The sequence below is a fragment of the Ahaetulla prasina genome, chromosome 8 (assembly GCF_028640845.1).
Source record: "Ahaetulla prasina isolate Xishuangbanna chromosome 8, ASM2864084v1, whole genome shotgun sequence".
NCBI lineage: Eukaryota > Metazoa > Chordata > Lepidosauria > Squamata > Colubridae > Ahaetulla > Ahaetulla prasina.
This window is the reverse complement of record NC_080546.1, coordinates 28353573-28367358: the sequence shown is the minus strand read 5'-3', so window position 1 is coordinate 28367358 and position 13786 is coordinate 28353573. Positions and strand designations below refer to the sequence as shown.

The following is a 13786-nucleotide window of genomic DNA, read 5'->3' as shown; positions in this document are numbered from 1 at the left end:
CCTCCTGCAGCTGGGGCCCAGCCATAGATTTCAGTCTCCGTAATGATTTCTCAACATCCATCCAAAGGTCTGTTTCAGTCATAGACTGAATACAAATATCTCCCAGGATCTTTAAAAGGGCTAAAACTATATAATCATCAGCTAAGCAACAAGATTTAGAACTCTGTGCAAAAAAAGAATTAATGTTGCTTTTTCTTTGTTATCTCCTCCCTCTGTTAGATTCCTACCTTCTGTGCAAGCATTATTTTGAGGAGGTAGTCCATAAAGTTATTTTTTTTTCCAATCAGTATCTGAGACACAAATTAAGGATAGAACAACCCTTCACATGGTCCACTATTAAATATCTTTTCATTCTTCATCAAAGATTAGTAGTGGAAATATTTATCTCTGATTTCTAAAGCTTTATAACTTTCCTAACTTATTTTATATCAATATTATCAACATTCCACAAGTGTTATAATTGTCTCGGTTGAGCAGAAGCTACAACATTACTGCTCTGTTAGGTATTCATTTTGGACCATTTTCCATGTCATCTCTTCTCCTTCTGGTAAAATGGATAAAGAGAGGGTTATATATCTTATCATTCTTGAATCTTTGCATTTCCATCTCCATCCTAGTGCACATAACTATGCAGACAAGGAGATTGCATAAAACTGCCAACAATCGGACATGTATGGCTTGGTACAAACAATTACCTCAGGAAATGCATTTCCTCATCTTCTAGAAAGACAAAGAAGTGTTCAATTGTGTCTTGTTAGTTCAGCAAATTTATTGTAGCTACACTAAGAGGACAGGAGCGCAATTATTTTGGACCTTAGCCATCTTTCATGTTAATCAGGTGATAATATTTATTTCCATTGAATGATATTAAGCAATGCACAGAGCCCGTCCTAACCCTTCTTTAAATATGTGGGTTTTTTGAGGTACTTGTGCCCTATTGTTGTTTATATTAGGGGTCACCAACCTTTTAGACCTCAAGGACCACTAAATTCATTATTTTAAATCCCATGGACCACTAATATGAATTTGAAAAAAAGATAAATAGTTTTTAGTGCAATATAAGAAGTGCAAATAATTTTTCTACGGACCACCAGTGGTCCACGGACCACCGGTTGGTGACCCCTGGCTTATATAGTCTCAACCACTAAAATTAAAGAGACTGTTGATTTAATTCAGTTTTTATGCCACAATTTTAGAAGCACATTGATGACTGCCATTTAAAGAGCCACACTTACAAATAGTCAACCTGTTTTTTTATTTTATAATTTGCCTTCTTATATGTATCCTTAGTTTTTATTAATTGTACCCCTTCCTAAAAGGTTTTCTTTCTCTCCACCTGCCCCCTCCCCCTCGCCCTATTTATTTGTTGCTGCATTTGTGTTAATTCTTATGAAAATTGTTATACATTTGTTAACTGAAAAGCATTTTTTAAAAGTGAAAGAAGAATTAGACAGTGAACGTGACTGGGGAACCCATTTTAAAGTCAGCTATAGCAAATCTTGATCTAATTGACTGTGTTTTCACAAAGGAATCTGCAATTTAGGTTATAAATTCCTTTCATGGCTCAAAATGGCAAAAAATTTAGGTTATAAATTCCTTTCATGGCTCAAAATGCAAAATATTGTAAAATCTCATTCCAGTTTTTAAATGAAAAGATGGAAGTGTGCTAGTGTACCAAAGACATAATTAGTTATTGAGAAATAATTGGCTTTGCTATTATTATATAGGTATCATCACTTGCAGAGCATTTTTTATAAAACAACTATAATATTGCAAAAGATGTGAAGCCTAGAATTATAGGTAATTTCTTAAAAGGTGTAATGCCCTCTTTTAGCTTAGTCAGTGAGGCTATTATAAGCCCATTCCCAGGCTAACAAGGTGGAATATTTCTTTACCATTAACCTTCAGTGCCCATAATACATTATGACATCCATATGATAAGATGCTTTAAAGCATGACACTGGACTATTTATTTTTATAGCAGTGTGAAGTTCTGCGTTTTCTGGTTCAATTCTGCTGCACACCACGTCCTGTACAAAGTATGCTATACCCTTCACCCTTACAGACACCAACTGAAAGGTTTCCTGTTGAGATGGAAGAGGACTAAAAAAACTCAGGAACTTATTTTTTAGGAGCTTTACATGAATTATAAGGTAGAAGAAGTAACCAACTGTTGCCCTGTTGTGACTGTTATAAATCAGCTGAGGCTGCCTCGTTGGAGATTACCAGTCCAAGAGGGAGATATTTGAAATGGGTTGTTATATAGTGACTCAGTCACTCAGAGACAAAGAAGCAGAATAGCAGGTTTAAACTGAAACCGTCCGTTTAAAGAATAGACGTGTGAAATTCTAAGTCTGAAATAATACACAAAGTGAGAATGTATTCATTGAGCTTTCTGAGAAGTGATAAACCTGTTTTGATCAGATTTTAGTTGTGCGAGAATAAAGAAAAATCTGGAATCATTAGTGAAAAGCCTCTTTAGTAGCAAGTCTCTCTCTCTCTCTCTCTCTGTCTCTGTGCATATTCAAAGGAACATAGATTTTTATATTTGAAATAAACCATCTTGGAAAGAAACCATGGAAGGAAAGTTGCCATATACTTGGCTTTTCTTTTCTTTAAAAGTATCTGTGTATTTGTTTCTGCTCTGAAAGAAATTACATGGAAGCCTCTTTTTCCTTCAAGATAAAGCAAGATAAAGCAGGAATGATTTTTTCAGTCTTTAGGAAAGGAAGGAAGGAAGGAAGGAAGGAAGGAAGGAAGGAAGGAAGGAAGGAAGGAAGGAAGGAAGGAAAAGAAAGAAGAAAGAAAGAAAGAAAGAAAGAAAGAAAGAAAGAAAGAAAGAAAGAAAGAAAGAAAGAAAGAAAGAAGCAATTGCTTTAAGGCAAATGTGTCAAACTCAATTTCATTGAAGACCCCATCAGGGTTATATTTGATCTCAGAGGAACAGAGTGGGCATGGCCAGCTCGACGTCGGGGGTGCCTGTGGAGGTGTCATGCTCCGGTCGGAACCTGAGTCTGCAGGGGAAGATGAGCTGGAACCTGAGGGGGTGGCTTTGTGGCTTCGGAAGAAAATGGGGAAGGGCAGGGCCAATCAAGCCAGGTCCTTTCAGGATTAGGACATCTTGTAAACAGGGAGGAACAAGGGCAGGATGAACATGAGAGACAGAGCTCAGGTGAGGAGCAAGAACCACCACCTCCTGATCCAAGAGCATGGAGAGTGGGGAGTGCACCACCCATCTTCACAATGCACACCTGGGGAATGAGACTTAAGGAGATGCTGTGAGGGAGGGGCATTTGTCAGGAACAAACATTGAATTCCTGAAGTGTTCAGTGCCTGCATTTGAACTTCCCAAGAGTCCTTGCATTCTTTCTGGACTAATTACCTGGATCCTTTGCTTCCTGAATTCCTTGATTTGCCCTGATGGATTTATTGCTGTACAGCCTTGGTGTACACAGTGCTGGGCTGGACTATTTGCAGCCAAAGGCCGGTTGAGATGTGTGTGGGGGTTTGATATCACTTTGGTTTGGGACTGGCCAGAAACATGGGAGCATTTGGGAAAATTTGGAGCAAGAAAGGGGCTGTTTGAACTGCCAGCTGTTTGTGTTATCTCTGTGCCATGCCCCAGGTCATCACAGGAGGCCTGAATGCTCTCAAGCTCCATGGTGGCCTCCTGCAACTCTCTACCAGCAAGAATGGAACTCAGGAGGGCCGCCTGCTCTATTTTCGCTGGCAGAGTCACCATGGGCCAGACCTTTGCTGTTTCTGAGGCAGTCCTGCGGGCCAGATCTAAGCAGCCTGTGGGCCGGATCTGGCCCCTGGGCTTTGAAGTTGACACCCCTGCTTTAAGAAGATAACTCATGAAGATTAATACTTTTCTTTCTCTTTTTGCAGAGTATCACATAAAATTTAAGCCTGAACAATGAACAAGTTTCATTGATCTTACAATCAATCAGTCAATCAATTAATCAAGGCATTATATAAATGATGCAACTTAAATAAATGATGGAATATAGTATAAATGGTTTTAAAAGGACTTATAATTGCTTACAACTATGGATTCAAATGAAACAATAGTTAATTTTGAACTTGGAGCAAAATATGCATTTGAAATGTGCCATAGAACATTTCCAGTTAACTCAGTGGAACAAAATCTATTTGTCTTTGTTCCGTATTAAACTCGATATGTTTTGACCAACTGCTTTAGACTTGTTTTCAATCCAGAATAACTGGGGTTCTTGACCATGTTGGATGTCTGTCATCAGAACTACATAAACTGTATGACTTTTTTAAAACATTAACATCTGTTTTGGACATATTGGGAACATCTTTGCTCTCACTCCTTAGAAAGATCTGTTGAGATAAGAATTTGTTATTAGGAAACCTTCAATGGAGAGGAATAAATAGAAGCCTTATTGTTTCTTTAAATAAACCCTCTAAATAACTTACAGGACAAAGAGAGCAGCTAATCTTTTAAATATTTCTTTCAATTAGCATGTTCCACTGAGTAGTCTGAAGATACATCTGGCCTAAAAATAAAGCAGGCCTAAATTGTACCTCCCTCAATCTGCCTGAGATAGTCTTAATTTTTTAAAAAGTCCTTCTCCAGATTTTCTGTAAGCAACGACATCCTACATACTTGGTGAGATCAATTAACAAATATGGCATGCTTTTTTTTTTTGCTAGCCTATCAAGCATAACCCCAGGAAAAAACCCAAATTGTTTTTTTTCCTGATATTTTCCCTTGATTAAAAGAAGTTATTAGATTTTTTTAAAAAATGAAGAGGTGTTGGTGCTTCCTAACTCATGACTGATGTTATTATATTAATAAAACAGACCATTCACAACATTTCGTCTGCATTAGTTGGTCCTAAGGATATTGTATATTAGTTTTCATGCTCCTTTTTTTGATATTAGTTGCTGATTGATCTGTTCCGGTCTGTTAATCTCTGCGTTGCTCTTCAAAATTTCTGGAAAAGTTTATTTAAAGATTTTACAGATTCTTCTTCAATTGCTTGCTCTATTTCTGTAGCCTTCTGACTTGGTAATAATTGAAATTATCCTGCTTCATCTTCTGACACTTGAAGCACTTGCAATTGGAAAATATCTTCTAAGGCAGAGGTGCCAAACTGGCGGACCACAAGCTGGATCCGTCACACATAGGCCATGCCCACCCCAACTCCGTGAAAGGGAAAAACATTGGGATACGTCACGAGACGGCAATGTGACGTTGCGAGTTTGACACCTGTGTTCTAAGGTATCTTGAATGTTGACATCTCTACTATTCAGAATACTTTTTCCATGTTAGCCTGATTTTTGATTTGTTACTCTGTGATCATTAATATATCAATTTGAGGCTAAGCCTTTTGAATTCAGGGATCTTTTGGAATCTTCTACATTTTCTGTTTTCCTCCTGATGGCTCTGGAAGGTTCGACCATTTGGCATTTTTATTCCATGTGTGATTTTACCCCAGTTTATTGCTACTATAGCATATTCATCTAAACCAGTGGTGGGATGAAATTTTTACTACTGGTTCTGTGGGCATGGCGTGGCATGATGGGCATGGCAGGGGAAGAATACTGTAAAATCTCCATTCCCTCCCCACTCCAGGGGAAGGTTGCTGCAAAATCCCATTTCCTCCCAATCAGCTGGGACTCAGGAGGCAGAGAATAGATGGATTCGGGGCCAGTCAGAGGTGGTATTTACCAGTTCTCTGAACTACTCAAAATTTCTGCTACTGGTTCTCCAGAACTGGTCAGAACTTGCTGAATACCACCTCTGCTCTAAGCTGAATTCCATTGCTATACCTGTGCTAAGAATTCTTACGGTTTTTGTCAATGACTGGATTTCAATTTCTGATTTTTAAAAAAATCTGCATCATTATTGTATAAACGTCTATGCCATCTGACTGTCAGAGACTCTGGGTGTTTTACAAATTATTTCAAACATTATAAACAATGACAAGAAACAAAAAGAGTAAACGTTGCAGTATAACAAATTGAAAAGAAAAGCAAGTTAAAAGGAGGCTTCAGTCACCCTGACTAAAGGCCTGGGCAGAGCCATAAACACACTTTCCTGACTAAAATGTGGAGCTTTAAGTCAAATTTCTACTCTCTGTCCTATCATTGTATGGACGATCTACCTTTTGTTTTAAAGGAAGAGTGAATCTACATAAAGTAGGTCAGGTATCAAGACTTGTCTTCTCTGAACATGAAGCAGCCACAATGCCAAACCATTGGAATCCACAATAGAATTTTTAAAGGAGTTGCTGGAAGCAACATTAGAGAGGAACAACTTATGAGACTTCTGTGGAATTGTCAATCTGTTTTATTGACTCTAACACGGGGAGGAGTGGGGTACGACAATTGTAGAAATACTCTTCTCATTATATATTTTAGCATTTTATGAACTGCCGCAAAGTAAGTAAATGGAGCATTTTATTTATAAAAAGGAAGAAGGTAAACGAGTGCCTTGTGTCAAAGGAAGAAACACAATGGCATAAAGATACTGTTTAGATTGGAAATTTGTGTTAGAAGGAGTTGCATTGAGCACAGTTGTTACAGTTGGCTTCTTACATGTTCTGAGGGTGATGTGTTGCTGTAAACTTCTACCTCCAATGCAGCTTGCATAATCTCAGATATGCCCGTATTTTTCGGACTGTAAGATGCACCAGACTATAAGACACACCTAGATTTAGAGAAGAAAACAAGAAAAAAAAGTTTTTAGCCTCCAGGTGTCTTGTTTTCGCCCTCCCTGGCCCCCAGAAGCACTTTTCAGGCCGAAAACAGGCTCATTTTTGGCCTCCCAAACCCTCCGTGCATCCTGTTTTCACTAAAAAAGGCAGCCGTTTTTGGCCTGCAAAGTGCTTCTGAGGCCAGGGTGGGTGAAAATGGGATGCGTGGAGGGTTTGGAAGGCCAAAAAGTACCCATTTTTGCCTAAAACTGGCCTAGTTTTGGCGAAAACAGGACATGCAGAGCACTGCAGAGTGCTTCTGGGGGCCGGGGAAGGAAAAAACATGACACGGGGGGGGGGGGGTTGGGAGGCCAAAAACAGGCCCGTATTTGGTCTATAAGACCCACCGAAAATTTCACCCACTTTTGGGGGGAGGGGGGAGTATGTGGCCATACTCCAAAAAATACAGTATTTGTTTTAAAAAAATCAATTGATTCTTTATAGGTATCGATAATCTGGAAATAGTTATTCAATGTTTATCAACATGTGTTTTCTTTAAAAATGGGAAGATGCAGTACTGCTTCAAGTACCTCGCGCATGCTAACTCATATATCTTAATGGAAATTCATTCTGCTTTATTATTTCGTGACAAATAATGGACCGAATGCTTAATGGCTTTCAACCACTTGCGAGTGGCGTCGCTTTTTCTCTCTCCTGCTTGTGCATGCACGCGTGTGCACGCTCTCTCTCTCTCTTGCAAAATATAAGACAAGGCCAAAGCTTAAATTAAAATCCTCAGGTTCTTATCTCCTTCCCACAGGAAAGCAAATCTGTGTTGAAAACCGTAAAATTAAGAGGAGAGGAAGGATAGCATAATTTAGCAAAAATCCATGCAGAAGATTCTGAGCTATATGACTGGAGGGATAGGTCAGACATTAAAATGATACTACTTGCTAATGCAAGTTCCTTAAGGTAGTGCTCTGGAAACAACGGAAAGTATGCAAAGAAAAAGTAGCAGATTAAAAAAAAATATGGCAATTTTGTAGTGACAATAAAACACAGGCTCTGGTACTGTGTTTGAAATATGGTCTGTCATACAAATAATATATGATTTAAATAATGTCAATGAAAAAGAATCTATTTTTAGTTTCCACTATTTTCTGAGTGGAGGTTTAATGAACAATATCTGCATTTTGGAATGAATCTCTCTTCCCTTCCCAGAAGCCTATCCGACATGAGTGTATATTTGTGATTATTTCAAAGAATGCTGAAAGGGTTTTTACACAGTGTTTTCAAATTATACTGAGATTTTTCTTGAGTGCAGAAAAGGGAGAATGAACCAAAGAACATGATTTAATAATGCAAATGAGTCTCAGACATTTTTCATGTTTTGCATAGATGTATGTATGAAAAAAAAGGGGGGATTACTGTGGTAACTCTAATACTTTTCAGCTTGAGGGGATTGTTGCACCCATCAACAGAATAGCTTGATTTCTTTCCATGCTTCAGAGGAGACTTCCTTTACCTGACTATTGAATTCCATTTTGTAGCAAGAGCATTGCTTCTCTTTTAAGGAAGACAGAAAACACTATACAGCTGATAACACCCCAATTGCCAAAAGCTAAGCAGGGTCAGATCAGGTTTGTATTTGGATGTAAGACCTAGGGCTGCAGACTAGAAGTTTGGAAAGAATTGTAAAAAAAAAAGAAAAAAGAAAAAGCAGTTTTTTCACCATTAAGAACACTGCTTGTTGTGGTAGTAGTTACTAAGAATCAAGCTCTATTTGAAAAATTCTCTACCTTACTATGATCCACAGTTCTTTTTAGCACATTTCTTTTATTAAATATGAGGCCAAATAAGTTGTTTGATAATTGGTAATATTAGACTACAGTACTATATTTACATGCTCATAAGTGATCTGTGTTTGAGGCTAGACAGGAATGCCTAAAACAGGAGCATGTAAGACAGGGGTGACAAACTCAAGGCCCATGGGCTGAATCTGAGCCGCAGGGTGCTTAAATCGGGCCTGCAGGGCTGCTCTGGAAACAGTGAAGGACCGGCCTGCAGTGCCTCTGCCAGAGAAACAGAGCTCACGAGGGTCACGCATGGCCTTCTCAGGCTCCATTTTCAGCTACGACCGCCTCCTGCAGCCTTCTGCCAGCAAAAACGGAGGTAGGGAGTCCTGGACTCCATATTCACTGGCAGACAGCTGGAAGGTGTCAAGCTGGCGATGCCCACCCCAGCCACGCCCACTTGGCCCACCTGAGGTCAAACACAATCCTGATGCAGCCCTCAATGAAATCAAGTTTGACACCCCTGCTTTAAGATCTTAATGTTTTAAAACCTTTTGTTTAAAATAATAATTAAAAAATTAACTTGGTGTGCTGTGAAAGAAAGTCTTTGGTACAGTATTGTCTTTGTTTTCAAGAATGTCTTTAATCCCTTTAGCAATCTTGTATAAATGAGAGGAGTGGATGGGTTGACTCTTAATATTTTGTTTAAAAATACCCCCAGCTGCTCAGTACAACTCATCAAGGTAGGATTAGATGAAGTTACAAAATATCCTCAGATTTCTGGTAAATTAGCGTTTGTGGCCATATGTACTAGAATGATAAAGGTTTGTAGCGGGTGCCATGATAAAACTATTTTTCCTGGGTAGTTTCTAACCTTATTAATTATTATTATTAATTATTAATTAATTATTAATCCATGTTAGCTCTACAATCCGTTATGGCTAGCCAGGTTTTTATATTCTCCTATCTGATTTTTGCTGTCTGAAATGAGCAACGAAGAGATACCTTGGCTATTTGTTATGTAAATTGTGGGAAGGACTAGTATTTGATCAATGGCTATTGTTTTGAATTAGACAGGCATAATCTGCAACCTGTGGTTTAGTTCACCCATTGTCCTGAACCTAACTTTGTTTGATTTTAGTTTCACATGTTTTATATACCTAGTCATTGTATTATTCATGATAATGGCTTGATAGTCTGGTGGTTTATTCATCAAACCATTATTTAAATCTCCACTTACAGTGAGAGTTGGCATGTGTGATTACAGGTAGTTCTCAATTTACAACAATTCGCTTAGTGACTGTTCATCTGCACTGAAAAAATGACTTATGGCCATTTTTCACAGTTATGACTGTTGCAGCATTCCATGGTCGTGTGATTTACATTCGAATGCTTGACAACTGACTCACATTTATGACAGTTGCAATGTCCCAGGGTCATGTGATCACAGTTGTGACCCTCTGACAAGCAAAGTCAATGGGAAAAACAGATTCATTTGATAACCATGTTACTAATTTAACAATTGCAGTGATTCACTTAACAACTCTGGCAAAAAAAATCATTAAAATGGACAAAACTCACTTAACAAATATCTCACTTAGCAACATGTTGGGCTCAGTTGTGGTCATAGATTGAGGACTACCTGTACTGATGTTTGTGAAACAGAATTAAATTGTCCCCCATGTGTCTTATTGTTCAGATAAAAAATGAGGCAATTAAATATGCACTATTTTTATCAGGCCTATTCGTTTAAGAAAAACCAAGCAAAAGAAAGAAATGCTACTCAAGCCTTTTTTTTTTGTTTGCAGTCCAACAAAGTCCCTGTGGTGCAACCTTCCCATGCAGTCCACCCTCTCACTCCACTCATCACCTACAGCGATGAACATTTTTCTCCAGGGACACATCCTTCACACCTCCCCTCAGACGTCAACACAAAGCAAGGTGAGCTAATCCTTCCATTTTTCAGCCTTTGAAAAGCTGTCTCTCTCATGTTTTCTTTTGAGAGCCTCAGATGCTGAAAAGGATATTTTCATACTATGAGGGTGAAGGTTCGTTCTCCGAGCTTGTGGGTTGGTTTCCAAACATTTCATTACCAGGTAACATCTTCAATGGAGTTTAGGGGATTTTCATGCTATCTTATAGTACTGGTGGATCCAGGTACATACCATAGGTTTTCCCTTTTTCCTGTTGTATTTGAAGTGGAGCCCAGAAATTGTAAAATATCTCTGAGTTGCTGTTTTTGAAAATTAGGGTCCCATTAAAGGAAAATACAATGCCATTGTTGCATTTTGTTATTAGCCATATGAAAGCTTAATGATTAAAATAAGCTTTCTTTAAAGGAATCTAAATTGCTTCCCTCTGATGTAATGTTACATTTACAGTACACATGTTCCTCATTCAACTATTGGAAGTAGTAACTTGGTCCTTGGAGTAGCTCAGCAGTTGAGACAATGGGCTTGTTGGTTGGCAAACTGGCAGCCCAGGTTCAAGACCTAAGCGCCACATGATGGGGTGAGTTCCCATCCTCGCCTCATCTTCTGCCAACCTAGCAGTTCGAATACATGCAAATACGAGTAGATAAATAGGTACCACTTCGGTAGGAAGGTAACAGTGCTCTGGGACATCATGGTGGCCACATGACCGCAGAATTGTCTTTGGATAGTGCTGACTCAATGGCCTTGAAATGGAGATGAGCAGTGCCCCCTATCATTGGCAATAACTAGCAGAGTAAAATCCTTTACCTTTTTTTAAACTTGGTCATTAACCAAAGTGGTTGCAAAATAAAACGCTGACTGTGCTTAGGATCATACCTCAGCTTTTTTTTTTTTTTTTTGCTTTAAGGACACAAAGATTATAAGGCAAGGATTGGTCACAAAGTTTATTTTTTTTATCATTGTTGTAACTTCAAATGGACCCTAAATGAGGCAGTTGCTAAATGAGGACTTAGCTGTACTTGGTTAGATAATTTTCATTTACTCTCAAGCACTTTTGTAATATTAGCTTGACCATATTACCTATTTTCTAATATATTTACATCAGTAAGTAGCCATTTGAATCATATCCAAAATTATATTTATATCAACTTCACATCTCTGTGGGTAGCAGAATATGCCAACTGCCTATTGATGGCCAAAAACTTAATGGGTGTTTTTAGTCATCTTTGTGAAACGCTATTATGAAACACTGTTGGCTAAAATGAGAGACCATGCAGTGATCAATAATGATTTGTTTATCTTACTTCTCTTGCTTTGCAAACCTCAATCCAGGTGTAAAAGCTAGATTCTCCATTTAAGGTCAGCTAATCATTGTGCTGCATCTTTGTAGATTTTATAATGTTTATAAAATAAAGTAGAATGAGTGGTACGGTGGCCTAGAGGTGGAGCTCTCGCCTCACAATCAGGAGGCTGTGAGTTCGATCCTAGGTAGAGGCAGGTATTTCTCTCTCTGGGCACGATGTAAATGTATCTGCTGAACAAAACTCTGCATTAGTGACAGGAAGGGCATCCGGCTAGTAAACACTCAGCTCCATTCAGTTGCCCAGACTCCACTCCACAAGGGATTATGGGGTCGTTAAAAGAAGATGATGATAAAATAAAGTAGAACCTTCCAGTGTAGTATATATCATAATCTAAGAACAATGCCTCAAGGTTTTTCTATATATCTTAATCAGGCCATAATTGCAGGACTAATTTGCCAGTTGTTTTTGAATGGGCATCCTATGTTTTCATCTCTGTATGTAACTCCTACAGGTCACTTCCTTCTAATTTATTCCATCCATGAACAAACTATAAATGTTAATGCTTCATATATTTGAAGAGACATACCTTGATCAAGAGAAGTTGATGCCCTAATAATTTAGACTTTAAAATAACAAGTCTGTATTTTTCCTGTAATATTACTACCTCTCTGGAAACTGAAAGATGATACCATTTAAAGTAAATATTCTCGGTTATATAAAACATGTGATGGTTTTATAACTGTAAGCGTGTATAAACTAGTGTTCAATTTTATAATCATTTTAGCCACTGTTTATCCACTGCAGGATGAAGGCCTCTTCTATAGGTTTCCAACCAATACAGTCCTGAGCTTTCTTTGTTGGGCCTGCAATACTTGCTGATGTTGTTGATCCACCTTGTTTTAGGTGTCTTTCATGGATGCTTTTTATCAAGTGGGATCCATTCTATGACTACCTTGGTCCACCTGCCACATCAGTTGTTCTTGCTATGTGACCAGCCCATTTCCATTTCAATTATCTTACTCTCTTGATGATATCACACACTTTTGTTTGTTCTTTAATCCAGTGCAGGTCTTTCTATCATGTCTTGTAATGCCGAACATATATCTTTCCATGGCTCTATGCGCCACTCGTAGCTTTTGTAACAATTGTGAGATTAGTGTCCATGTTTCACTGGCATATGTGTCGTGTCCCACTCCTCCGCTGACGGCCGGGTCAGGGAAATCTGAATCAGGTGTGCCTCTGCAGCTCTGCCAAAGTCCTAGCAAAGTCCTCAGGGCAGGCAGGAGACCAGAAAGTGACTTCAGCAAGATATGTTTAGACTTTGCCTGACTCAGAGAATGCCAGAAAGCAGGTCCTTTATATAGGCCATGGGGTGTGGCTCCATGACTCAGCACTTATCCAGGCCTGCCCCTCCCTTCCTTCTGTTGCCTCCATCTATCAAGTCTTCTGACACGAGGGTCACTCCAGTCTGCAGCTGTTGGCAATTGACCTCCCTCAGGCTCACATGCTGTGGAGGAGGGGGAGAGGTCTAGTTGCTCCGTTTGCCTGGGCATGGAGCCAGAGTTGGGGGCTGGAGATACTTCCTCCTCTTCAGCCTGTCTGGGCATGGAGCCAGGGCTGGGGCCGGGAGGCATACTAGGACATTCCTCCGTGTTCGGAAGCAGATAAGAAGGCCCTGGCTGTGGTGAAATCGGACGAGACACAACACTATGTTAGAACAGGTAGCACATACTGATCAAAAACTTTTCAGTCATTCAGGGGGAGGTTGTTCTTGAAAATTATGCTTAGCTTGCCGAATGCCTGCCAACACATTTAGCATGATGTTCAGTTTCCTTTGTTGTATCACCTTCCATTGAGATCTGTTGGCCAAGGTATATGTAACGGTCTACTACACCTAGTTCTTCTCCAGATATAACAACACCTTCTTCAAATCTTAAGTGATTTCAATAGGCACCATTCAGTTTTATTCCATCTTTTGCCTAGTCTAATTTGCGAAATACTTCTTCAAGGCAGGTTGAGAAAAGGATAGATGATATTATATCACCTTGTCATACACCTCATTCTGTGTTGGTTTCCACTTTTAA

At 39.0% G+C, this 13786-nt stretch overlaps 1 protein-coding gene across 7 annotated transcripts in view; it reads left to right on the top strand.

The window, feature by feature from the left end:
- The window catches only part of LEF1 (lymphoid enhancer binding factor 1), a 117052-nt gene that overhangs the window by 58826 nt on the left and 44440 nt on the right, over positions 1 to 13786 (top strand). For all 7 annotated transcript variants that reach the window (XM_058193283.1, XM_058193282.1, XM_058193288.1 and 4 more), the window contains one exon: positions 10273 to 10405. In XM_058193283.1, coding sequence (XP_058049266.1) covers positions 10273 to 10405 — 133 coding nt within the window. The remainder of the gene's footprint in view (positions 1 to 10272; positions 10406 to 13786) is intronic.